This window comes from Pelodiscus sinensis, chromosome 1 (genome assembly GCF_052426305.1).
Source record: "Pelodiscus sinensis isolate ZL-2025 chromosome 1, ASM5242630v1, whole genome shotgun sequence".
Taxonomy (NCBI): domain Eukaryota; kingdom Metazoa; phylum Chordata; order Testudines; family Trionychidae; genus Pelodiscus; species Pelodiscus sinensis.
In genome coordinates this window covers 9,633,800-9,660,289 of record NC_143052.1, presented here as the reverse complement: position 1 = coordinate 9,660,289, position 26,490 = coordinate 9,633,800, and the positions used below count along the sequence as shown (strand labels likewise).

The 26,490-nt window shown below is 43.3% G+C and overlaps 1 protein-coding gene across 2 annotated transcripts in view; it reads left to right on the top strand.

Annotated features, from left to right (window-relative positions):
* MKLN1 (muskelin 1) overlaps nt 1-26,490 on the top strand; it is a 168,894-nt gene that overhangs the window by 48,865 nt on the left and 93,539 nt on the right. For both annotated transcript variants that reach the window (XM_075925725.2, XM_075925720.2), the window contains exons 5-7: nt 5,753-5,862; nt 15,191-15,383; nt 25,821-25,898. In XM_075925725.2, the coding sequence (XP_075781840.2) occupies nt 5,753-5,862; nt 15,191-15,383; nt 25,821-25,898 (381 nt within the window). The remainder of the gene's footprint in view (nt 1-5,752; nt 5,863-15,190; nt 15,384-25,820; nt 25,899-26,490) is intronic.

Below are 26,490 nucleotides of genomic sequence, written 5' to 3'. Positions count from 1 at the left end.
GAAGAGAACCGGTCCCAAAACAGACCTCTGTGGAACCCTACTTGTTATGCCTTTCCAGCAGGATTGTGAACCATTAACTACTCTCTGAGTATGGTTATCCAACCAGTTATGCACCTACCTTATAGTAGTCCCATCTAAGTTGTATTTGCCTAGTTTATTGATAAGAATATCATGTGAGACCGTATCAAACACCTTAGTAAAGTCTAGGTATACCACAGCCACCCTTTCTCCCTTATCCACAAGACTCGTTATCCTATCAAAGAAAGCTGTCAGATTGGTTTGGCATGACTTATTCTTTACAAATCCATGCTGGCTGTTCCCTATCACCTTGCCACCTTCCAAGCATTTACAGATGATTTCCTTAATTACTTGCTCCATTATCTTCCCTGACACAGAAGTTAAACTGACCGGTCTGTAGTTTCCTGGGTTGTTCTTATTTCCCTTTTTATAAATGGGCACTATATTTGCCCTTTTCCAGTCTTCTGGACTCTCTCCTGTCTCCCATGATTTTCCAAATATGATAGTAGTGGCTCAGATACCTGCTCTATCAGCTCCTTGAGTATTCTAGGATGCATTTCATCAGGCCCTGGTGACTTGTAGGCATCTAACTTTCCTAGGTGATTTTTAATTTTAATTTTATCTTCTAAACCTACCCCCTTCCCACTAGCATTCACTGTTAGGCATTCCTCCAGACTTCTCGGTGAAGACTGAAACAAAAGTCATTAAGCATCTCTGCCATTTCCAAGTTTCCTGTTACTGTTTCTCCCTCCTCACTGACCAGTCGGCCTACCCCATCCTTGGTCTTCCTCTTGCTTCTAATCTATTAAGAAGTCTTCTTGTTTCCCTTTATTTCTATCTAAAATTTCCAGAAAACACATTTTCAGTCAATGATTTTGGACTGAAAATTCCCCCCAATCTCTAAACATAGTGTACTATGTTGACTTGGTATGTTTGGTTTCCTGTATGGAGTTCATGGAACTACCAATAAGTATTTGTTGAAAAACAAAACTATTTAGGACAGGAAGTGAAATCTCAGCTTAAACAGGTAATTGTAATTGCACAATTGTGCTGCAGCTTGAGTGTAGAGTTCTCTGTCTTGGCTTTTGTTGTATCATTAACACAACTAAATGCTATAGATGTACAGCATTACATTTTATTCATATTATGTCTGCCTACAGATCTGCTGTTCAAATTTTGCATTCAGTTTTGGCATCCTTTGCTGTTCCTAAGAAGAAATGTCACTTTTCCTTTAAAGTGTAAAACCAGTGAAAAAGAGCTTCTAGTGGGCTGTGCTCGCCTATACCCCTTTTTGGCCACTTTCATGGCTGGAGAGCATGAAGTCGTCACCTGTCAGGGAAAACACACATACAGGGAGTGAGGGGGGAAATTAAATAGTTTAGGTCCCAAAGTTGTCTTACTGTACCCTTGAAATTGAGGACCGTCTCCGAGTTTCATAACATTATGCAGTGGTTCACATTTTCTAAATGGAGGAATAAAAGGTGATTTTCCATGGGACGCTACTGAGAGTATTCAGTTAAGGACAAACTACTGAGAAAAAGGCAGTCATGGCCCAAGACTGATGGTCCTCAACTTATAAGGTGTACCAAATTTTTCACCACACGGCTAACAAGTCATAAAAGCAGATCCCTCAGATACTCAGTTCATTTGTTTCACCACCAGACGTATTCCATCTAAAACCAGTATCCCCAGTTAATAAAGGTTCTTCTGATCCCAAAGGACTCAGGTCAATATATAACTTAAATTTCATCCTAAATCATGCTATTGATAATCCTTTAGTACAGTGGTCCTCCAACCTTTTTACACCCAAGATCACTTTTTAAGTCTCAGAACAGACAAAGATCTACCGCCCCGCCCCTTCCTTGAAGCCTGCCCTCTCTGTTCTCCTGTCCATCACTTGCTATCCCCAGCCCTTATACTCTCTGTTAAACAGTTTATTTTTTAATTATGCAATATATAAAATTAAAATCACGTTTATAGTTATGAAATAAATGGTCTGTTTTTAATTCATGCTATTTAAATGTCAAATGAAGCATTTACAATTATACATTTTGTTCTCTGCTATTTTGTAAATCTAAAATCAAGTATTGATGATGTTATATTTTTTCTTCCAATAACAAAATCTCAGTGTGACACCTGTGACTGAACAGTATCTGCCAGTGTCTTGAAGTCTGGGTTGTAGTCTGAGATTGCTAGTCGTATACAGTCCATCAGATGGGCATCTGTGATCCTGCGCTCAGCCTGGGAAGCTTGCTCCAGCACAGCTGGAGCTAGACTCAGCCTCCCTGGGCTGAGCGCAGGGCAGCTGGGCTGGAGGGAAGAGAAGTGGCTGCCTGGCTAGCTGGCCATGGCGCTCAGCCAGGATGCACCAAGCTCCACGTGGGCAGGCGCAGAGGAGAAGCCGTCGATCATCTGGAGCATGGGGCAGCCTCTTTCAGCTGAAAGCCAGAGTCAGCTGACTGGAGTGTTTAAGCCCTCCCAACCTCCCAGCTCCCCCCATTCCTCGCAGCTACTCACCTGTGTTGTGTTGCTCAGTGAGTAGCTGCTCCTCAAATGAGGAAATCGAATGTAAATGTACTGCGCAGGTGCGCAGTTCAGAGAGGGCTCGAGCTACTCTTAGAGCCCCTGAGAGCTACCGGTAGATCGCGATCTACTGGTTGGTGACCACGGCTTTAGTATCTAAAATCTCAAGGCTTATTTGTAAAAAGGAAAGAGGATAAGAATTGAAATAGGTTGAGTCTCATACGTATAACCGGGGCTCAACAAATCCGCTTATCTACTCGCCCATGGCGAGCCAGCCCGTCACCCCATTCACCGGCAGTGCGTGAGTGGGTTTTCGCTGCAGTCGTCGAGCCCTGCATATAACAATTTCAGAGTTCTTGGTTGAGGCTTGTAGTAGGGATCGAATAAACTCCTGTCTTAACTTAAGTCTCTGATTACTTCCAAATCAGTCGCTTTGTTATAAGTCCATAGTCCAGAGGCTTAAGAGATAGAGAAGTTGGAGCAGGAAAGTGGCCAAATGGAGATGTTCCCAGGGCCTTTTCATATCTTCTGCCACCTGGAAGGAATCCCATTGTTCTTAATGTGAAGCTACAGTAACAAGAAGTCACATGCCCATGCATAGTTTTGCTTAGTCACAGCAGAAGCCATTACTCGCATTCCAGTTTAAACGTTCACATGAAAGCCCATTCAGTACAGATGGGCATCTTCTTTGGTTCATTGTGAGTTGTGTCCTTTAAATGAGCCATTCCACTTGAATAGTCCTTCCAGTAAGTGCTGGTTAATTACTTTATGGGTGCTACCTTGGGATCAAACACTTGAAATCAGGTAGAGAGTCAATATTCATTTTTAAATACAAAAAAGATACACGCATACAAATAACATAATCACAACCAGCAAATCATAACCTTTTCATAGACCTATCACTTGACAACCTTTGTACAACATTTGCTGCAAATATTTAACAGTGGTTGCAGCAAAAACAATGATCCATGTGGTCATATTTTAATCCAGTGATGTCATAGCACATACTATTTATTCCTTAACCTTCCATCCACAGGTCTGTTTTGCTGTGGGTTGGAGCATATTGCCATTACTACTGGGGGAATGATGCACCAAAAAATTTTGCACACTATCTTTAAATTCTTCATATTGTAGATGTCAAAATAACACACTAATCACTCCATTCAATTATTTTGGTAATTTATTTCAAAATCCCCATTAAGTGTGTCAGCAATACAGATAAAGATTCCCTAGGAGCAGAGTTAAAGAAATCCATACAACAACCCAGTTGCTCTTGAGGTATTACAGGGAGGTCTGCATAGCACCCCCAGATCTCAGATCTGCATTTCCCCTCTCCCTGGAACCCACACACATGGCACGCCCACAAAAACTCGCAATTCTCATTCTCCCAGAGTGGAGTTGCAGGACACTCCCTGGTCCAGATACCTACACTCCCAGAGCCTTTATTTTCCTCCACCTTCTTTATTGACCTATTGGGGAATATGATGTTGTGCAGCCCTGTCCTTCCTCACCCTTTTGTCAAACTAGTTCTCCTGGCCCCCTCCTTTCCCTGGGAGGAGGAGGATCAAGCCAGGCATCCAAAGCATGCAGACACTCCATCCGTGCCAGGCTGGGTGCTCTGCTTACTGTAGAGTCCAGCAGCGCTTAGTGTGGAGCTGCTGGTTACCACTAATTCCATAGGGGAAACAGGAACTTTGTGCAAATTCTGCATTGTGAAGTGGCTAGGGATGTTATTGGTTAAATGGTTAAGCAATCAGTTAGTGGCTAGTTGGCTATCAGTCCCGGTTAGTTGCAACACACCTCCCACCGGTCAGAGTTTTAAATGAAGAGTGTGCAGGAGAGCTGCCTGATACAGAGGCTGCAGCATGCTTCTGCAGGTAGGATTCCTGGCCACCCCACGCTGCTGCCGCTGATATAGGGGTAGCAGTGTGGAGTGGCAAGGTGCTTCCCAAGAGTGAGGCCAGCAGCACACTGACTGCCAGCCCTGCTCCTGGGAACTATTAAATAATTGAGTAATCGCTTCAAATTTGATGCGGTTACACGATTATTAAATGAATCCATATCTAACATCCTTTGTTCTTACAAGTGCTGTCTGCGTTGTAGGGAAAAAAAAATCCAGTATCTGTATTGTTTGCCCAGACTTGGCGTGAGGGCACAAGAGGAGCCCTGTGCTGGTTGCAAATCATGTAAACGGGGGAAGGGAGAACCCCACAACCCAATATCCTCTTCCTTAACCAGGGATGATGTTTCTACTGCTGGCAAAAATGAAGTAAACCATACGCTTTAAGTATCATGTACTGCCTTCAGTTTCCCTGGGTAATGTCCATCAGTGTCAAAACCCATTGGCCATTTGAGCGGTTGATCCAGTATTTTGACCCTACTTTTGTCTACCTGTGTACAAGTGTCTACTTAAAGATCTGCTATCTTAATCTGCTTTTCCACTGCAGGCTGTTTTCAGTGACTGCTTAATATGATTAAGTCTCAGCCATGTTAGTCTCTAAGGTGCTACATGACTGTTAAGTTTTTCTAGTTATAGACTAACAAAGTACAGATAGTGTCGTGCGCTTTCATGGGCACAACCCACTTCTTAAATGAATGGAGCAAGGGGCTCAGAGCACTCATTAATGGATTTAAAAGTGGCTATCCTCTTGCGAAGTAATTTCAGGAACCAGCTAGAGAGACTGTGGAACTGACCTTCATATGCAAATTTGACACATTTACCCAGGGATTGAACAGAGAAATTGCTTGGCTGGGCCGATAGCTTTTGATGTCATTTGGGTATTGACTATTAGGCACTTACAGCCCACTCTATTAGCCTCATTTAGCAGGTGTTTCTCCTCCCTCCCCTCCCTTTTTTCTGCTGTATATTTGTACCTCTGGGCCCCTTGCTCCCTTCATCTGAAAAAGTGGGTTATGCCTGAGAGAACTCACGATACTATCAGTACTTTTTGTTAGTTTCTAAGGTGCTACAGGATCTTTTATTCTTTTTTTAAGTTAGTATGATGTATGTCTAGTAAATGACCTAACCCTATAAATAATCAATCAAAAACTTGTGTGTATAGGAAGAGAATATTATTCTTGTTAAATCGTTTTCCTTAGTCTGAAAATGCATTCCTTTCAAATAAGTGTTGTAAGTCTGATCAATAATCCAGCAAGTATTTGACATTTATGTACTTCTATTTCTTTTCCCCGCACCTTCTCCTCCCTCCAGTTCCATTGTTGTCATGGGGGCCCAGTTTCAATTTTAGTATCTGGTATGTTGAACTGAATGGCATTGATGATCCAGATGTGGTCCAGCCCTGCCTCAATTGGTACAGCAAGGTAGGCCTGCATTTTAAATCACTGTTTGCGGTAAACCTTAAATTCTTGTGGAATTGCACTGTTTGTTTTCTTCTGTTCTGCAGGTATCAAGTCTTTTAAGCAAGCGTGTTTTTTTTTTAATGGCAAGCGTGGAAGCCTGAATTCAGACTTTTTGAAACTATCCTTTATTTTAAATTTGTATGATGATTTTGTACTAGTTGGTCTCTGAAATTTCTGGGCAGAATTGTTACTAATTTAAAAAAAAAATTTTGGGGGGGGGGGCGCTTAAGCTCTCTCCTCATAACTTGTTTATCCTATATTATCCTTTAAGATAATAAAGAAAGGGTCTTATATAAGCTTGAATATGTTTATTTGAAGTAGGTGGACTTGTATTTTTTATTTGGCCTTCATTGGTGAAGGATGGCTTGTCCTGGTATCGGTAAGTGTAGACATAGGCTTCAGAATGGTGGGAGCAGGGCTGTGTGAGTTGTTCTAGGATGCTGCTATAATATAAACATAGTAAAAATTGTTCCAGGATAAAACTCTCAAGCATAAACATAAGGATTAGGGTTGCGAACCTGTATCGTGTACATGGTTTAAATGCAGCACACGTACTCTCCCTCCCCCTGGGTGCAGACTCCCACGGAGCCACCTGCCTTCTCCCTTGCTGCTGCTGCTTCCCATAGAGGCTGTTGCATGGAGGGGCAGCTTGTGTGTGCTCTTGCTCTGTACCCCCGCCGCCTCCTGTGTGTAAACATGAAACCACTGAAAATTTAGCAGTTACACCTTCACAAAAATAAATATTTTAACATTCCTAATAAGGATCTTGATAGTGATTTTCAACTTACTCTAGAAGAGCCTTTAAATGGAAATGTAAGACCCCAAAATATCAAATCATGTTGTACTGACCATGACAAATGTGTATATGTAGATGTTTGTGTTTTCATATACACTTTTCTTTGGTTAGTATGGTGGGATTTGGTAGTTTGATGTCTTGTGTACAAGAGAGCAGTTTATATAGAAAAAATCAACAATGTGCGCATACACCTGTGCATGCAGTCCTCTCTAGTTTTTGAAACAAACTGCTATGGTTAATCCAAATAGGAATCCATGCAGCTTTTCACCTCTTCTTTCACTTAGCATTCTTCCTATCGCTAGGTTCTTGAATTCTGAATGTTTCATTACATCCTTATGATATTTTAATAGGTTAGCCTCAAACCATGTTGCTTTTATGGACTCACTAAATGAAGTGTTTAAAAAAATGAAACTCCTCTCCAGAATTCTAGTTCATTTACCCACACTCATCAATATCAGAGCATTTTTTTCTAGCTTGCTTTTGCTTGACTACACTTCCTGTTTTCACTTCTTTTTATTTGCTAGTGAATTGTAGAACATATCTGATAGTACTTAAACTTCAGGGTTATCTGCAGTGGACTGTTTGACTTGGTTTGTTTTTGCTGTCAACTTGAACTTGTATGTCAAAATTAGTTTTTATAAATGATTTAAGGCTCTATTTGAATTGTGGAATGATTGTCAATTTGAAGCTGAGTTGCAAACAAGCCATGGAAAATTGCAGAAAAATAACAGTGGATATTTTATTTGCAGTAATGAAGTCTTTTATTATTTTTCTGCAGTTTTCCGCTCTGGACAATTTAACCACCGGCCCATCCCTGTTCTAAACACTATCCTTAACTCTTAGACACCAAGATGGTGTATGTTTTTCATATTCACCTATATTGTGAAGCTGATCTCTTTGCTTTATTTGTATTTTAGTCAGTGTTTTGTACTTTTTTCTGTTAACGCACAACATAGTCTCTTATATTTATGTGCTGGATAGTTGATTGTTGAAGACACAAGTAACATCTGACATTTTCAGATAACTACCAGTTCACACATGATTGTTTTAAATAATTGTGGATTAGTAGTAATTGCTTTTATGACTTGTAGGTATTTTCTTCTAACTTAAAACCTTTTGGTGTCACAATTTAATGGTGATAGAAGTAGGGATGTGAATTGTTAACCGGTAAGGACTGGAGTAGGCAGAGCTGTGCCAATCACTGGCCTAAGCAGGCCTTGTCTGTAGCTGGGGGACTGCTCTAGCCTGGGTGGGGGTGGAGGGTGTCACTCCAGTGGGATTGGAGTGGCCTCCCCATCTGTCCCCTCTGAATTGGTTAACCAGTTAAAAATTCCTAATTGGAAGATTAAAGTGACAGACTTTTAAAGTTTTCAGAAAGTTTATCCAGTTGCATCTGACTTCAGGCATTTTGAACACGTTAAAATACAGAATGACTTGACCTGCTTAAAGTATGTCTAAAACAATATTTTTGATACTTGCCTCTATTTTAAGAGGCAAAAAGGTGAATTTTTAATAGTGAATGAAAGCCCCCAAAATTAAATTTGCTAAAGCTAGCAAGATGTCTCAGCAATAAAGGCTAAGCATGGGATTTTCAGAAGTACCTGTGTGCTTTATTTATCGATCCCAAGGTTATAGAATCACAGAATCATAGGACTGGAAGGGACCTCAAGAGGTCATCGAGTCCAGCCCCCCGCCCTCAAGGCAGGACCAAGCTCCATCTACACCATCCCTGACAGATGTCTGTCTAACCTGTTCTTAAATATCTCCACAGAGGGAGATTCCACCACCTCCCTTGGCGATTTATTCCAATATTTGACCACCCTGACAGTTAGGAATTTTTTCCTAATGTCCAATCTAAACCTCCCCTGCTGCACTTTAAGCCCATTACTCCTTGTCCTGTCCTCAGAAACCAAGAGGAACAAATTTTCTCCTTCCTCCTTGTGACACCCTTTTAGATATTTGAAAACCGCTGTCATGTCCCCCCTTAATCTTCTTTTTTCCAAACTAAACAAGCCCAGTTCATGAAGCCTGGCTTCATAGGTCATATTCTCTAAACCTTTAATCATTCTTGTCGCTCTTCTCTGTACCCTTTCCAATTTCTCCACATCTTTCTTGAAATGTGGTGCCCAGAACTGGACACAGTACTCCAGCTGAGGCCTAACTAGCGCAGAGTAGAGCGGCAGAATGACTTCACGAGTTTTGCTTACAACACACCTGTTGATACAACCCAGAATCATATTTGCTTTTTTTGCAACAGCATCACACTGTTGACTCATATTCAACTTGTGGTCCACGATGACCCCTAGATCCCTTTCCGCCATGCTCCTTCCTAGACAGTCGCTTCCCATCTTGTATGTATGGAACTGATTGTTCCTTCCTAAGTGGAGCACTTTGCATTTCTCTTTATTAAACCTCATCCTGTTTACCTCTGACCATTTCTCTAACTTGCTAAGGTCATTTTGAATTATGTCCCTATCCTCCAAAGAAGTTGCAACCCCACCCAGTTTGGTGTCATCTGCAAACTTAATAAGCGTACTCTCTATCCCAATATCTACATCATTGATGAAGATATTGAACAGTACGGGTCCCAAAACAGACCCTTGAGGAACTCCACTTGTTATCCCTTTCCAGCAGGATTTAGCACCGTTAACAACAACTCTCTGACTACGGTTATCCAGCCAATTATGCACCCACCTTATTGTGGCCCTATCGAAGTTATATTTGCCTAGTTTATCAATAAGAATATCATGCGAGGCCGTATCAAATGCCTTACTAAAGTCTAGGTATATGACATCCACCGCTTCTCCCTTGTCCACAAGGCTCGTTATCCTATCAAAGAAAGCTATCAGATTACTTTGGCATGACTTGTTCTTCACAAACCCATGCTGGCTATTCCCTATCACTTTATTACCTTCCAAGTGTTTGCATAGGATTTCCTTAATTACTTGCTCCATTATCTTCCCTGGGACAGACGTTAAACTGACCAGTCTGTAGTTTCCTGGGTTGTTCTTATTCCCCTTTTTATAGATGGGCACAATATTTGCCCTTTTCCAGTCTTCTGGAATCTCCCCTGTCTGCCATGATTTTTCAAAAATCATAGCTAAAGGCTCAGATACCTCCTCTATCAGCTCCTTGAATATCCTGGGATGCATTTCATCAGGACCTGGTGACTTGCTGACATCTAACTTTCCTAAGTGATTTTTAACTTGTTCTTTGTGTATCCTATCTTCTAAACTTACCCTCTCTGCTTGTATTCACTACGTTAGGCACACCTCCAGACTTCTCGGTGAAGACCGAAACAAAGAAGTCATTGAGCATCTCCACCATTTCCAAGTTTCCTGTTACTGCTTCTCCCTCCTCGCTAAGCAGTGGGCCTACCCTGTCCTTGGCCTTCCTCTTGCTTTTAATGTATTTATAAAAGGTCGTCTTGTTTCCCTTTATGCCTGTAGCTAGTTTGATCTCATTTTGTGCCTTTGCCTTTCTAATCTTGCCTCTTCATTCCCGTGTTGCTTGCCTATATTCATCCTTTGTTATTTGTCCTAGTTTCCATTTTTTATAGGACTCCTTTTTTATTTTGAGATCATGCAAGATCTCCTTGTTAAGCCAAGCTGGTCTTTTGCCATATTTTCTATCTTTCCTACACAGCGGAATTGTTTGCTTTCTGGCCCTTAACAACGTCCCTTTGAAATACTTCCAACTCTCCTCAGTTGTTTTTCCCTTCAGTCTTGCTTCCCATGGGACCTTACCTACAAGTTCTCTGAGCTTATCAAAATCTGCCTTCCTGAAATCCATTACCTCAATTGTGCTGGTCTCCCTTCTACCTTTACTTAAGATCAGGAACTCTATTATTTCATGATCACTGTCCCCTATACTGTCTTCCACTTTCAAGTTCTCAACTAGTTCCTCCCTATTTGTTAAAACCAAATCCAGAACAGCTTCTCCTCTGGTAGCTTTTTCAATCTTCTGAAACAAAGTTGTCTCGAATGCAGTCCAGAAACTTATTGGATAGCCTGTGCCCCGCTGTGTTAGTTTCCCAACATATGTCTGGATAACAGAACTAAAAATTGTGACCTATATAACCCTGGCCTATAGGACTTCACCAAAATTACTTTTTGGACAAAAGCACATCTGTAATTCCAACGGGAATTTTTTTTAACCCCTTGGTGGCAGCGGCGTGAGGTGATGGCTGGGGTGGGGAGGCCTGGTGGCAGCAGCGGCAAGAGAAGCCTGGGAAACCCATGAGGGCAATGGGGGTGGCCAAGGAGCTCTGGCAAGGGAATGCCCGGGGAGCCCTGGGAAACCCCAGTGGCAGCGGGGCCAGAGTGGCTGGGTGGCCATGGCAGCAGCGGTGTCATGGCGTTGGCTGTGGCAGAGTGGAGATGGACAGCCGGAAGGATCCCTGGCTAGCCAGCGTTAGTGGGGCAGCAGCCGGGTAGGAAGCCCCAAGGAAAGGAGCCAGCAGAGGGGTATTGGCCTCCCCTGATCTGGCAAGTTCCCTGGTGCGGGATTGCTCAGGTTTTGCAGCTGCCAGACCAGGGAGGTTCTGATACGTAGATGTATACTTCTATATTTAGCCATATTGACATGCATTGTTTGCTTGTGCTCAGATTATTACGTGAGCCATATTGTACTTGATCAGAAGTCTGTTCTCTTCACTTTTTTTTACTACTCCCCCACTTTCTCATCTGCAAACTTTGTCACTGATTGTGTTTTCTTCCTAATGGTATTAAAATAGCCTAGGACAAAGAATTCCTACAGGATCCCACTAGAAACACACCTATTTTCATGTTTTGTCATTTACAATTAGTTTTTTAGATTAATTAGCCAGTCTTTAATCCACTTCGTGTGTGCCATGTTCATTTTGTATTTGAGTTTTTAATCAGAATGTGATGTTGGTACTAAGTGTTGCAGTCAAACTTGTGATTTTTATCAGAAAGATGGGAGCACAATTCAATTGAATATTGATGGGCTAAGTTGCTTATATGCTTTGCAAAATGTCGCTCTAAATTCCTGCCATCCAATTGTTACTATTAGTGTATTTAAGGCTGATGGTGACTAACTTGCCTCTCTCTGACTGTTTAAGTGGTAGGTTTTTCAGCAGCTGCATACTCTTGAGTTTTGGGTACCATAACTCACTGGATCTCTTCCAGATCCTAGTGTCAAAATCCTGCACTGTTGGGTGATAGGTGAGCAGCATTGATATACTGGGGGGATGAGACAAGGAATTGGTGAGAATAGCCTGCAGTGCTAGTTTTGGCATGTTTCCCCATTTTCCCCCCCCCCCAAATACAGGTATGGGGCATCCCTGCTATACATCCAAGATATGTCCTGAGTGGAGTGCAGGATCAGGTCCAGGATATAACCGTTACAGGACTGCTTGGGAATAGTGACCATAATATAATAACATTCAACATTCCTGTGGTGGGAAGAACACCTCAGCAGTCCAGCACCCTGGCATTTAATTTCAAAAAGGGGAATTACACAAAAATGAGGAGGCTTGTTAAACAGAAATTAAGGCACAGTGACTAGAGCCAAATCCCTGAAAGCTGCATGGAAACTTTTTAAAGACACCATAATAGAGGCCCAACTTAAATGTATACCCCAAATTAAAAAACATAGCAAGAGACCTAAAAAAGAGTCACCGTGGCTTAACCACCATGTAAAAGAAGCAGTGAGGGACAAAAAGGTATCTTTTAAGAAGTGGAAGTCCAATCCTAGTGAGATAAATAGAAAGGAACAATAAACACTGTCAAATCAAGTGTAAACATGTAATAAGAAAAGCAAAAAAAGATTTTGAGGAACAGCTAGCCAAAAACTCAAAAAGAAATAACAAAATGTTTAAGTACATTAGAAGCAGGAAGCCTGCTAAAAAGCCTGTGGGTCCCCTAGATCGAGCTATAAAAGGAGCAATCAAGGACAATAAAGCCATTGCGGAGAAACTAAATGATTTCTTTGCTTCAGTCTTCACGGCTGAGGATGTTGGGGAGATTCCCGAATCTGCACCGTCCCTTGTGGGTGATGAATCTGAGGAACTGTCCCGGATTGAAGTGTCATTAGAGGAGGTTTTGGAACAAATAGAAAAACGTAATGTTAACAAATCTCCGGGACCGGATGGCATTCATCCAAGGGTTCTAAAAGAACTTAAATGGGAAATTGCTGAGCTATTATCTGTGGTTTGTAACCTATCCTTTAAATCGGCTTCCGTACCTAATGACTGGAAGGTAGCCGACGTGACACCAATATTTAAAAAGGGCTCTAGAGGCGATCCTGGCAATTACAGACCTGTAAGTCTAACTTCAGTACCGGGCAAATTAGTCGAAACAATAGTAAAGAATAAAATTGTGAAGCATGTAGAAGAACATAATTTGTTGGACAAAAGTCAACATGGTTTCTGTAAAGGGAAATCCTGTCTTACTAATCTATTAGAGTTCTTTGAAGGGGTTAACAAACATGCGGACAAGGGGGATCCAGTAGATATAGTATACTTGGATTTTCAGAAAGCCTTTGACAGGGTCCCTCACCAAAGGCTCTTGTGTAAATTACATGGCCATGGGATAGGAGGGAAGGTCCTTTCTTGGATTGAGAACTGGCTAAAAGACAGGAAACAAAGGGTAGGAATAAATGGTAAATTTTCAGATTGGAGAGGGGTAACTAGTGGTGTCCCCCAAGGGTCAGTTCTGGGACCAATCCTTTTCAACTTATTCATAAATGATCTGGAGAAAGGGGTAAGCAGTGACGTAGTAAAGTTTGCGGATGATACCAAACTGTTTAGGATAGTCAAGACAGAAGCAGACTGTGAGGGACTCCAAGAAGATCTCACCAAACTGAGTGATTGGGCAACAAAATGGCAAATGAAATTTAATGTGGATAAGTGTAAAGTAATGCACATCGGGGAAAAATAACCCCAATTATACGTACAGTATGATGGGGGCTAATTTGGCTACGACAAATCAGGAAAGAGATCTTGGAGTTATCGTGGACAGTTCTCTGAAAACTTCCACACAGTGTGCAGCGGCGGTCAAAAAGGCAAATAGGATGCTAGGAATTATTAGGAAAGGGATAGAAAATAAGACCCAGAATATCTTACTGCCCCTGTATAAAACTATGGTTCGCCCACATCTTGAATACTGTGTACAGATGTGGTCTCTTCACCTCAAAAAAGATATTTTGGCCTTGGAAAGGGTTCAGAAAAGGGCAATTAAAATGATTAGGGGTTTGGAACGGGTCCCATATGAGGAGAGGCTAAAGAGACTGGGACTTTTCGGTTTAGAAAAGAGGAGACTGAGGGGGGATATGATAGAGGTCTATAAAATCATGAGTGGTGTGGAGAGGGCTGATAAAGAAAGTTATTTATTAGTTCCCATAATAGAAGAACTAGAGGACACCAAATGAAATTAATGGGTAGCAGGTTTAAAACTAATAAAAGGAAGTTCTTCTTCACACAGCGTGTTGTCAACCTGTGGAACTCCTTGCCAGAGGAGGCTGTGAAGGCTAGGACTATAATAGAGTTTAAAGAGAAGCTGGATAAATTCATGGAGGTTAGGTCCATAAAAGGCTATTAGCCAGGGGATAAAATGGTGTCCTTGGCCTCTGTTTGTCAGAGGCTGGAGAGGGATGGCAGGAGACAAATCACTTGATCATTGTCTTCGGTCAACCCTCTCTGGGGTACCTGGTGCTGGCCTCTGTCAGTAGACAGGATACTGGGCTAGATGGACCTTTGGTCTGACCCAGTACGGCCGTTCTTATGTTCCTATGTTCTAACATGGATGTATAGTGAAACAACGTAAAGCGGGAATTTTTTTTCCTGTAGCTGACTTCCATTTGCACAAATTGTGGGTGTGGTTTTGTTTTGTTTTTGTTTGGCATGTTGTAAGAGTGGGGAATGCATCAGTTCATACAAGCGTCAATGACGGGGCGACTTATAGTGGTGATGCCCTATATGCTAGACATCTGGGCTTTCGATGCTATGGGTTTTCAAGCTTGTTCTGTTTTCAAGTAATAGTGATTAATGGTCATTGTGTGTTTAATATTCTTTCCTTATGCTCTTTCTCTTAGAGGAGCTGTGACCTACTTACTGTTCTAAAGTATTTTGTTATATAATTTATGATTGTATGATGCTTACATAACTTCAGAAGTGAAGGGTTTTTTCCACTTCTCATTTTCATGTAAAATTCAGCAGCAGGACCAAAAAGATGATAAAGGAATGTCAGTGTGTAAAGATTTGATACTGTGGTGAAGTGTGCAATCAAATATTTTAACTGTATTGAATTAAATTATCTTAAACAGCACAAAGTTCTGTCTAATCTCTTGAAAGGCAGATGCCATGCAAAGTTTATTACATTTAGCATAGCTTTGTAGGCTATGAACAGTTAATATATGCAATATGTATGAGAGTTTCCACTTCCTTGTCATCCCAACAAATTTGTGAGAAATTCCTGCCAGTACCAACCAGGGAAATGTACCCTTCTCATAGATTTTCTTGTGTTCCAGTAGTACCGTGAACAGGAAGCCATTCGTCTCTGTCTAAAGCATTTTCGCCAGCACAACTACACTGAGGCTTTTGAATCGCTGCAGAAGAAAACCAAGATTGCGCTAGAGCACCCAATGTTGACAGACTTGCACGACAAGCTAGTGCTGAAAGGAGACTTTGATGCTTGTGAAGAATTGATAGAAAAAGCTGTAAATGGTAAGTGAATTGAGAGCAGCAGCTTGGCTAGAAAGCCTATTGAGAAACTTTCCATAATGTACATTAAAATATACACAACTGTTACGATAGCTTTTGTTTAGCATTATGTAAGGGGAACTATTTATTATCTGAAGTATGATGCCTTGTCAACTATAGCTGGATGAGTGATTATGCTCTTCATGAGAAGACAGTAAAGGTAGATGGGGAGCTCGAAATAATAGTAATAAGCCTCAAGAGTTTAAAATGCTTTTTGGAACAAGTGAAGACTAGGGATGTTAAATGGGATTAATTTACTAATTCAGTAGTTGATCGATTTTAAAAAAAAAAAAAATCTACTAATTAGTCGATGAGGGTAGGGAGTTCCACAGTATAGTCTGGCTCTCACCAGTTCACAGCATAACCTCCCTAGGTGCCACTCTGCGTTTTACAGCACAGGGAAGCCAGCGTGCGGTGATGCTGGGTCAGTCCCTGCTCCTGTGGGTCTCTTACCACTCAGCATACAACCCTCTCTGCTCTCTGCAGCTACTCTGCATTTTACAGTACAGGGAAGTCTCTTACTAAAAGACCCTTGGAGCAGGGACTGACCCAGTGTCTGTGTGCCGGCTTCCGTGCGCTGTAAAATGCGGAGTGGCACCTGGGGGGATGCGACTAGCCCGGGGTGAGCAATAATTTTTCACAAGGGGGAGTCACTTCAGAAATTTTTGAAGTGCCCCTGTGCCACCCCGGAAGGGCAGGTTCTCAAGAGCATGGGACAGGGCCAGACACTTCTGTTTTTCCACCCAGACCCTGATTGGGGTGGGAGAGCATGCAGACTCCCCCTTCTTCCCCTGAGAACCGCCAGCTGTTCTGAACAGCTGGCAGTTCCCTCTAGGTACCCTTGCTCCTGGTGGTGGGAGGAGACTTTGCATGCTCCTCCCTGCTGCCCCCCCCCCCCCCTGGTCAATCAGGGTCTGGGGAGGGAGGGAGCATGTGAAGTCTCTTGCAACCTGACCCTGCTCTGCAAGGGTGCAGCTGGTAGTTGACTTTTAGTGCAGAGCCCCTTGCAGAGTGGTAGGAGACTTCATGTCTCCTCCTGATTGGCCTGGGGGTGGGGGGAGCACACACAGTCTCCTCTCACCCTGCCCCTGTCCTTCAAGGAGTATGTGGCGCTTTTAAGCATTGCACCCCTCGCAGGGTGGGAGGAAACTTTGTGTGCTCCCACAGTGCCTAATTGGCCTGGGAGCGATGAGAGCGGCAGGGCCTCTGCAGGCCAAATTTGGCTGCGGAGGTCCTTTTGCCCACCCCAAACTAGTCGATAGTGCTAACCGATAAGCTACTGCTTATTGGTTAGTTGACTTGTTGACTAGTAGTTGATAACCTTCCTAATGAAGACAAGGTCTGTGACCCAAAGAACTGATAACCTAAAGTCAGACACAACACTACAAGGGAAGGTAATACAGAAGTGTCTTGTGCCCACAAAAGCTCTGATACTATCTCTATTTTTTGTCAGTCTCTCTAAGGTGCTTCAGGACCATTTGTGGTTAGTTTCCTTATTTAGAGCTTCATATAGAGTGCAGGGGAAGCTTAAGTATCAGAATTGAAGTGTCTTTGGTTTACATAGTAAGGTTGGAGCACAGCTATGCTTAGAACTCAGCGATTCCTGACTCTCATTGTGCTCTATGTTCATTTGCTCTGAGTGAAACTTGTACTGCCATAATAAACGAGAATCTTTGGGTAACTCCTTTGAAGTCAGTGTAGTTTATAGTGGCATAATAACAATATAGCATAAAGGCAAGTCCTGACAGAGTTTTGTTCTTGTAAACTAAACACATATTCCGGGGGGGGGTTGCATGCACGCGCTTGCTGGCAAAATCAGTAATGCAGTTTTTATTGAAGTAGTGATTGGTTCCTAGAGTACAGTGCCTATAAAATAGGGGTGGGCAAATACTGACCTGTGGGCTGGATCTGGTTCCCTGGGATTAGCCACTGTCAGGTCACCACTGCTGTATTTACCTGCGCCCCCGTAGTTATAGGTGAGTGCAGCTCCCACTGGCTATAGATAGCTGTTTTCGGCCAATGGGAGCTGTAGGAAGCGAACAGCAGTGTTCTCCCACTTATCCAGGTGTAGAAGTACTGGTAAAGGACAAGGGTGGCAGATTGCTAAATCCTGTATTGCCCTGTTTAACAAATCACTGTTGCTTTTTAGCTTAAACTTTTTTTGGTGAACAGTTAGCCTTCCTTGCAGTTTTAAATGCCAGGTTTGCATGGCTGCTGACCTCTCCTGGCATAGAGAAACGGTCTTGAACAATTGATTGTATAACATTTTATTGAAGCAAGCAATGTACAAAAAACTGTTGCACTAACTGTAGCGGAGATGCTGGGAGTGCCAGGACATTGTGGGAAGTGCTGGCTGCTTAGCCTTGTGAGCAAAGCCTAAGAGGTGCTGACTGGCTCTCACTGGACACGTTTGGGTCCAGCGCGGCGGCTTAAGGTTTAATCTTTGTATTCATGCCAGTCAGTGTGAAAGAAGCTACTGGCATATATTTGCAAATGTATTTGCATGTGTATATACAACCACACTTAAGTTGCGGCCCTCAGCATGTGCTGTGAGTATCATTGTGGCCCCCAGGGGCTTCCAAAGTTGAGTAGCCCTGAGTTATACCAACATAAGTGGTAGTGTAGACAGAGCCATAGTTAACTTGAAACCTGCAACTTTAAGCATGTTGAGGTATTGCATCCTTTGTTCTTGTTACCATTTTATTATAATTGTAGAGTGAGCTATTCTTTCAAACAGGTTGCTAGTAGAACAATTTAGCATGTTTTTTTTACCACATACTATGCTACATTCTGTCACTGATTGAGGTATTCTAAATCTGATTTCAATACATTTACAGTATAACTATTATATAATAACTGAAGCTCCCTGTTAACTGAAGACTTACTAGTATTCTCAAATAGCATTGCTCCCTTATCCTGTACTGCTTCCCATTCTGTTGTTTTGAGCATGTTACCCCCAAAATCCTTTGCTGGTTTCCCCTGGTGTTCACATTAGGTTGTGGCTTCTTAATCACACTTTTCACCTTCCTTTCCATCTAGCTTTCCTTTTTTGTGTATCCCCATTAACTGTGTGTAGCTACACTCTCAACATTCTTGTGAGATAGGGAACTATTATCCTGAAGCACAAACATTAAGTGACTTGCCTGAGGTCACACAGGAACTCTGTGGTGGAGCGGGCAATTGTACCCAGACTTCCAGGCTAGTTCCCTGAACCACTGGACTACCCTTCTCATTGGCCTACAAGGCCTGACACCTTCATTCTGGTCTATCGTGTTTTATTCTGGACTCTTAACCACCAGCTGCTCACTCTGCTCTTTTACATTCTCATGCTGTCTCCTGTGTTTGAAATGGCTTTTTATGAACCTCACTTCTCAAGTTCTCAGGTTTCACAAAAGTTTTGAAGATTCTACAATAATTTCTTCATCTGCAGAGCTTGGTGTTTTGTCATTCCTGAAAATAGGTCTTCAAATCACTTTTGTTTGGTCAGTGTAATATTGTGTATACAGGCAGTCCCCGACTTACGTGGATCCGACTTACGTCGGATCCCTAGATACGAACGGGGTGAGGCAACTCCCGCACATGCGCAGCAGCATTCCCGGGGCTCGCTCACCTGGGTCCTAGGATCCTCCTCCTCCTCGGGCCGGCTCCGACTGGGGTCCCGCAGAGCTGCCGGGCAGAGGAAAAGTGCCTCCCCACTCCCGCTCCCCCCCCCCCCCGCGGCCTCGCATCCTGCACGCCTCCCCCCTCCCCCCTGCCAGCAACAGGCTGCCCCCTCCCCTGAGCAACAGGCTGCCGAACAGCAGACAAAAGCAGCCTCTCCGCCCCTCCTCCCCCTATACATGCTGGGCTCCCTGGGCAAACAAAGACTCCACCAAAACAAACAAAGTGCTGGCCTCATTGTGTTAGCAAAAAAAGGACCCTCCTCCTAGAACCCTGGGTGGTGTGTGGAAATAAAGCTATTAGCTCAAAGCATGGTGCAGAGCTGTTTGGTATTTGATGAGTTACTCCTTTAGTCCTGAGTTTGTCACAGGGACAGAAATAGATGTGAAATCTTCTGAACAGGGGAACAGACAGCAAAACAAACATTAGAGGGGAGTTAACCTTTCCCTATGCTATCCAAAACTAAAAAAAATGTTTGGCTAGAGTTTCCGCTACAATATGTACCAGTTCCGACTTACATACAAATTCAACTGAAGAACAAACCTACAGTCCCTATCTTGTACGTAACCCGGGGACTGCCTGTACTTATAATGATGTGCAAATGTACATTTAAAGAGAAATACTTACATAAATGCCTGGTTAACTTGAAGGTCTGCAGAGACTCTGAACTCTCCTGGCCATTAAATAGCCTCAACATGGGCATATGAATCTTTGACCTCATGTTACCATGAACCTCAAGATCCACAGTTTCATTTCATCACTCAATTTTTCTTTAGCAGGGATGTCCTGCAGTTAGTGTAGGGCAAACTGTGTTAAGGGTAGGATGGTAATATTTGTAATGACAGGTTTTTAAAAAATGTAATGTGCCATACCTTTTGCAGGCTGTCGCCATAGTATTAGATGGAGAGAATGGGTCTGCATCGATGAGAATGAATATTAATGGAAGAAGTAATTTTTTTTTTTCATCGCTAATACCTCACACCCTATCTCACTTGATAATTTCTTTTGAAAACTTTTTGGTATACAATCACACTTTTCCCATAGATGTTTAGGATTTCCTCAAGTGCATTATGCCCAGAAAATGGGTATGTTAAAACTCTGGCAGGTGGATGACTTCCTCTGAAAAGTAAGATTCCCTAATTCTCAGTTGGTTTTTAGACGTTCAAATATCTCACATTTTGATTTATTCCTCTATCTTCCAGATAGGCTTGTCTGTCAGAATGTAGGTTGGTTAATATTCTTGAACTGCAAATGCAGAATCAAAATTACTTAATGGAACTGCGTAAAACTATTTCAAAACATACATACAGATTAGATTTCTGTTTGCAAGCTACTGTTAGTGTTCTAGTTGCACTTTTTTTTTTCAAGGAGGTGCTTCATCTTGCTGTTTTCATGTCCGTATCTGATGTCTGATCATTTGTTGACAAATCATCTGCTGAGTTGCTAGCCAAAAGTATTGTCATATTTGTTGACCGTGCTCAAAGTTCTGAGGTTACATAAGAGAGAATGGTTGAATCTCCCTGGAAGTTCCAGACAAACTGCAGTTTTGAGGGGTAATGCTAAAGCATGCATACTCCCTTCATTTGGTGATTCTATAAAATCTTTTGCTGCATGATCTTCAATTGGCTAACAAAATAGAGTCTCTAATACAGTGGTTCTCAAAAGGTCTTTATGGACCTTCTTTACGGACTGCCATTGCTGCGGGTCTTGGTAGACCATTTAATGATCTTTCCAAATGTTTGTACTCTCAGCTTACTATTGTAAAACACTTGGGTAAAAGTGGTGTGTGTGTGTGTGTGTGTGTGTGTGTGTGTGTGTGTGTGTGTAAAAACCCTTAATTACTATTAACTTTTTTGTTCTACAAATAAAAGCACACAGTAACTGGGGAAGAGGTGAGGGGTTTGGGCTTCTCTTCCCTGCCTCAGAGCAGGGGCTGGGAAAGACGACAATCTCCACAGCAGCAGCCCTGGAGCTGAAGGATGTACTCCTTTTCTGGCCGGCAGAGGCCCTGCACATGACACATTCTGCCTTTCTCCCTCTTCTCACTCCACTGCCCCCTCTCACCTACTCTGTATTTCTGTCCAAGGCTGTGCCCTCCTCTTGCATGTGTGTCTTCTCCAGGATCCAGGCACTTAATTAGTAGAGCCATACCTGCTTAGCCCTGCTAATTAGGTTGGCTACCTTTCATTTTCTTGTGTGCAGACACCCAGGCATGCACCTATGGGAACTATCTGTGGATCACCTGAATGTAGCTTGCGGACCACAATTTGAGAACCTCTGCTCCAATGTTCCTTCTGATCTTTTTCCATCCATGTGTAGAATAAGTGTTTTACGTGCACCAAGGCATGTGCAGATGTGCACCATCAAAAAACCTGGCTGTGGGCACTCTGCTGATCAGCTGGGTGGCATTGTGGCCGCACAAGCACACAGTTTACAGGAAACACTGCTTTGCTCCGATATTAGCAGATTGTGTATCTGTGATGAGCCTGTAATCTCTAGGAGTCAGCTGTTACTATATGTAAGATGCATCATGGTATGGGTGTTATGGAGTTACTATAGATCAGTGTTTCTCAACCAGTGGTATGAGTACCCTTAGGAGGAGATTTGGAGAGAACTGAACTTTTGTGTAAGTTTTACAGTGGGTTTTTTTGTAGTTTTTACACCCAAAAATTGCATCGCCCGCCCAGCTATGATTAAGTTGTTTGAACAAATACGTTGCAATGTTAACAAAAAAAAATGTCTGAAAACTGTAGGTACCTGGGGGGGGGGGCTGAATCAGGACCTGGGGCAGAGCAGCTGGGGTGCTGCCGGGTTGGTCCAGTAGTGCCCAGAGCGGCGCTGCAGGACCAGTCGGCAGCGCCCCAGCTGCTCTGCTCCAGGGTCCAAAACAAAAGCCTGGTCTGCTGTGGGGGGGGGGGGGGGGGGGCACACTAGCCGCGCCCCCCCCCCCAGCAGACCAGGGACACGGGGAGCAGAGCCGCAGTGGCAGCAGGGTGCCACGCCTCTGAGGCTTTGCTCTGGCAAAGCCTCAGAGGCGCGGGGACCCCCCCGCTGCTGCCGCTTCAGTCCCAGTGCCTGTGGTCTGCTGGGGACCGTCCCCAGCAGACCACAGGCACCGCAACTGAAGCGGCAGCAGCGGGCGGGTTCCCGCGCTTCTGAGGCTTTGCTCTGGCTACTTTATAAAAAGGTTGAGACACACTGCTATATAGCATCTATTGACTGAAGTTTCTGAAAGGATGTCACGAGGAGGAGGGAGAAAAATTGTCCTCCTTGGCTTCTGAGGACAGAAAAAGAAGCAATGGGCTTAAATTGCAGCAAGGGAGATTTAGGTTGGGCATTAGGAAAAACTTCCTGTCAGGGTGTTTAAGCACTGGAATAAATTGCCTAGGGAGGTTGTGGAATCTTCATCACTGGAGATCCTTAAGAGCAGGATAGACACTAGTCAGGGATGATCTAGTCAGTGCTTGGTCCTGCCATGAGGGTAGGGGACTGGACTTGACCTCCCAAGGCCCCTTCCAGATCCAGTATTTTATGACTTGCCCTTTTTGGACATAATTGGAGAGTAAACTTGAACATTGACCCATGTGAAAGGTCTTGTGGGCTCTGGAAACTGTTTTTCTTCCCCCCCTTTTAAACTAGTAAGCATTTGTAGAATGATTTCTGTACTAGAGTTGAAAATGTTGTTTTAAACTATTTCACTGGAAACAGCTGATAAAAACCTAATCTGGCCTAGATCTGATCCTCCACAGGGACTGTGCAGTGCTTTGTCTCTTTCTTCCGACATGTTTTATTGGCTAAAATTACCTGATAAGAACCACTAGTAAGACACTAGAATAGGCTCCCAGTAGGAGATCCACATAGGCCCACGTCTATCTGTGTGCCAAACCACTACAGAGTGTTCCAGCTTCCAAAACAAGCCTCTGCTGATTTATAGTGCAAGTAGAGAATGTGGAACTGCTCCCAGCTGAAAGAAACATTTCTGGGAAGAGAGTTGGATTATTTCCAAACCAGTGTCCCATGGAAGAAAAGAAGCATTCTTAAAAGAAGCTGAAGGCTCGCAGTAGGGGAGAGAAGTGTAGTCTTGACAAGTGCAGCCCCAGACGGGGAACGGGGGTTGAGTATGAAAGAGGTCAAACCACCCTTTTCAGGTCACATGATGCAATTCATCCACTTGCTCTTTGTCCAGTTATCTGTCCACTGCCAAAGGGATTGATGCTACTGTTTTAGTTCCTTACCTGAAGACCATGCCACCCTAATGTTCTGTAAAAGATTGACTTTTTTCTTCTTCTTGTTCTGTGATGAGTAAAATCTACCTGATTCTGTTAATATGGAATTTTTTACTACCGTCAAGTAACGCAACATATATTGTGCACATATCTTGGGGGGAGGATCAAAAAGCCTGAAATGTTTTGAAAGTTTTAGAATTAGAATTAACCAGTGTAACTCTTGTTTGAGTTTGCAAATGCTGTGTTGTGTTTTGAGGAGACCAGACTTTAGAACATCAGCCTCTTCAGGAAGCACTCATTGTCTTTAAGAATTAAGTCTTAATTAAACTTGGATCTCAGTCTTGACAAATTAAGACCAGAAAAAAATTAAAATGCCATGGAAAGAGTTGATCATTTACTACACATAGTTAAGAGCTTACACAATTTTAATTTTAACTTTTCCACCTAGAGGCATCTTGGCAAGTAACATACTTCTGAATTTGCATGTGTACTCTTAGGAAGTGGACATGTTAAGTTGTTAACTTTTAAAGTCCCTGCCATACCCCCAAATACCTGGGCTCCTGAATGGGGAATAGCAAATATTATTTTGTTATTCTTTAATTCTTATTTAATAGATTATTTTGCTATTCTTTAATTCTTCAAGCTCCAAGAATTAAAAATCGGGGGAAAGTATTATTTTCCCTTCATGTGGGGTTCACAAGCATAGAATGGGTGGTCTCTACACTAAAAAAGAAATAGGGAGTGAACAAGTGGGTGCCATGTTTTTTGTTTAGCTCTGTAAACTGCCTTTTGTGGTTCAGGGATCGTATATACAGGCAGTCCCCGGGTTACGTACAAGATAGGGACTGTAGGTTTGTTCTTAAGTTGAATCTGTATGTAAGTCGGAACTGGCGTCAGCTGCTGCTGAAACTGATCAGTTTCAACCGCGGCTGAATCTGGACGCCAGTTCTGACTTACATACAGATTCAACTTAAGAACCCCAGGCGTCCCCAAGTCAGCTGCTGCTGAAACTGATCAGCGGCTGATTCCAGGAAGCCTGGGGCAGAGCAACTCGGGCTTCCTGTAGTCAGCCGCTGGTCAGTTTTAGCAGCGGCTGACTTGGGGACGCCTGGGGCAGAGCAGCTGGGGTGCTGCTGGGTTGGTCGGGAGCAGCGCTGCGGAACCAACCCGGCAGCCCCCAGCTGCTCTACCCCAGGTGTAGGCAAGAAAAGCCTGGTCTGCTGGGAGGGGGGCACTAGCTGCACCCTCCCCCCTAGCAGACCAGGGAGACGGGAGTGGGGATACCCAAGTCCTCCACGGCTTTGCTGCGTCTCCCTGGTCTGCTGACCTGGGAGACACTGAGCAAAGCCGCAGAGCACATGGGCAGCGGGAGAGTCCAGGCACGTCGTGCTGTCCCACTGCTGGCGTGCTCCGAGGCTTTGCTCCCCATCTCCCTGGTCTGCTGGTCAGATCAGGGAGACGGGGAGCAAAGCCTTGGAGCATGCCCGCAGTGGGACAGCCCGGGCGTGCTTGAGTTGTCCCCCTGTGGGCGTGCTCCGCAGCTTTACAAAGCCACGGAGGGGCTGGGGCTGCGGGGCTGTCCCGCCGCCGGCTTCCCCCGCGGCTTTGCAAAGCCGCGGAGGGGCTGGGGCTGCAAGGCAGCCCAGGGGCGCCTGGGCTGCCTGGCTGCCCGAGCCCCTCTGCGGGTTTGCTCCGCGTCTTCCTGGTCTGCAGACCAGGGAGACACGGAGCAGCTTTTCTTGCCCCGGAGTACACGGGCGGCGGGACCGCAAGGTCCCGCAGTCCGTGTCCTCCGGTGTAAGAAAAGCCGCGTTCGTAACTGCGGATCCGACATAAGTCGGATCCGCGTAAGTCGGGGACTGCCTGTATGTCTAACCCTGCACATATCTTTTTAATCAGGATCCTCAAAAACCTGGTTTCCTTTTTGTGTGTTGTGTACTCTCATGCACTCACCTCCTCCCTCCCCCTCGAAAAAGCCCTCAGGTAAACTGGAGAGAGATGGGATTTAAGACTAATTTACTTTTTTTTTTTTTTTGTTGTTGTTGTCTTGAGCCAATTCCTGGTTTTTCTCAGCATTTAAACAGTCTGTTTTTACCTTGTTTAGATGAAGCTCTGAAGATACCTTCTGACCCAGTTTCAGCTCAACATGAGCTAAAATGGCTGGATTTATAAGCACTTGCAACTTCCTCTCTTCTTGCTTAATGGAAATAGGTTCCTATCCTTAATTAAAACATTACAGTAGCAATTTATGGATAACTGTCATGATGTGGACATTGGGCTAGGTTGATTCTTGATTGAGTGGCTAATGTTTGCTCTTTATTTTGCCAAAATTCAAATCAAGGTACGCTTTATAAAAATGTTATTAGTAACTGACATGCATATGACATTTGTTTGAAGGAAGCTCTAGAGTAGCAGTTCGGTTTGAGTGAGAGCATATTTTAATCTGAATTTTCTGCTACAACTAATAATGGCAAACATTATGTGCAGCAATAAGTTGTGTTTTTTGTGTTTGCAGATGGCTTGTTTAATCAATACATCAGTCAGCAGGAATACAAACCACGTTGGGGTCAGATTATCCCTAAAAGTACCAAAGGTAAGTAAGAGTTTAAATGGAAACACTTCTTAAAATTAACCATGCCTTAGTAATTGACACTATTGTACTTTGTGCCTACAGTGAATGAAAGGTGATAAAAAGAAGGTTATAGGGCAGCTCAGTTTTGCTTTTTATATGTGCAGCTGATTCTCTTACTTTTCACTATGGCACAGTGCATTTATCTTCAGGTAATAAAATTTAGTGAATGTACAGTTCAGTAAGGAACTCTTCACAAAACACTAGCTTTAAACCAAAAGTTACTACAAGTTTGGCTTTTCTAGGGTGGTGGAGTAACATTTAAAGGGGGGGGTTGGGCCTGTGTAGCTGACTTATCTTCTGAAACTGTTTATCATATTGGGAGCTGAAGTAACTCTGTTCCCGGTGCTCGGGTTTGCTAAGGTTGATTCAAGCTCAACAGTTTGTATGGACGTCAAGATATATTTTCACATCCTGGGATTCAATTCTCTTCTTGTAAGACTCCTTCTGTAGGGAGAGATCATTGTATTCGCTGGTTTACATATGTCAATGACTTTTCTCTGGAAGAGACTCAAAGCAATTGGGCAATAACCAAGATTAATTTTTTCTATCTTGA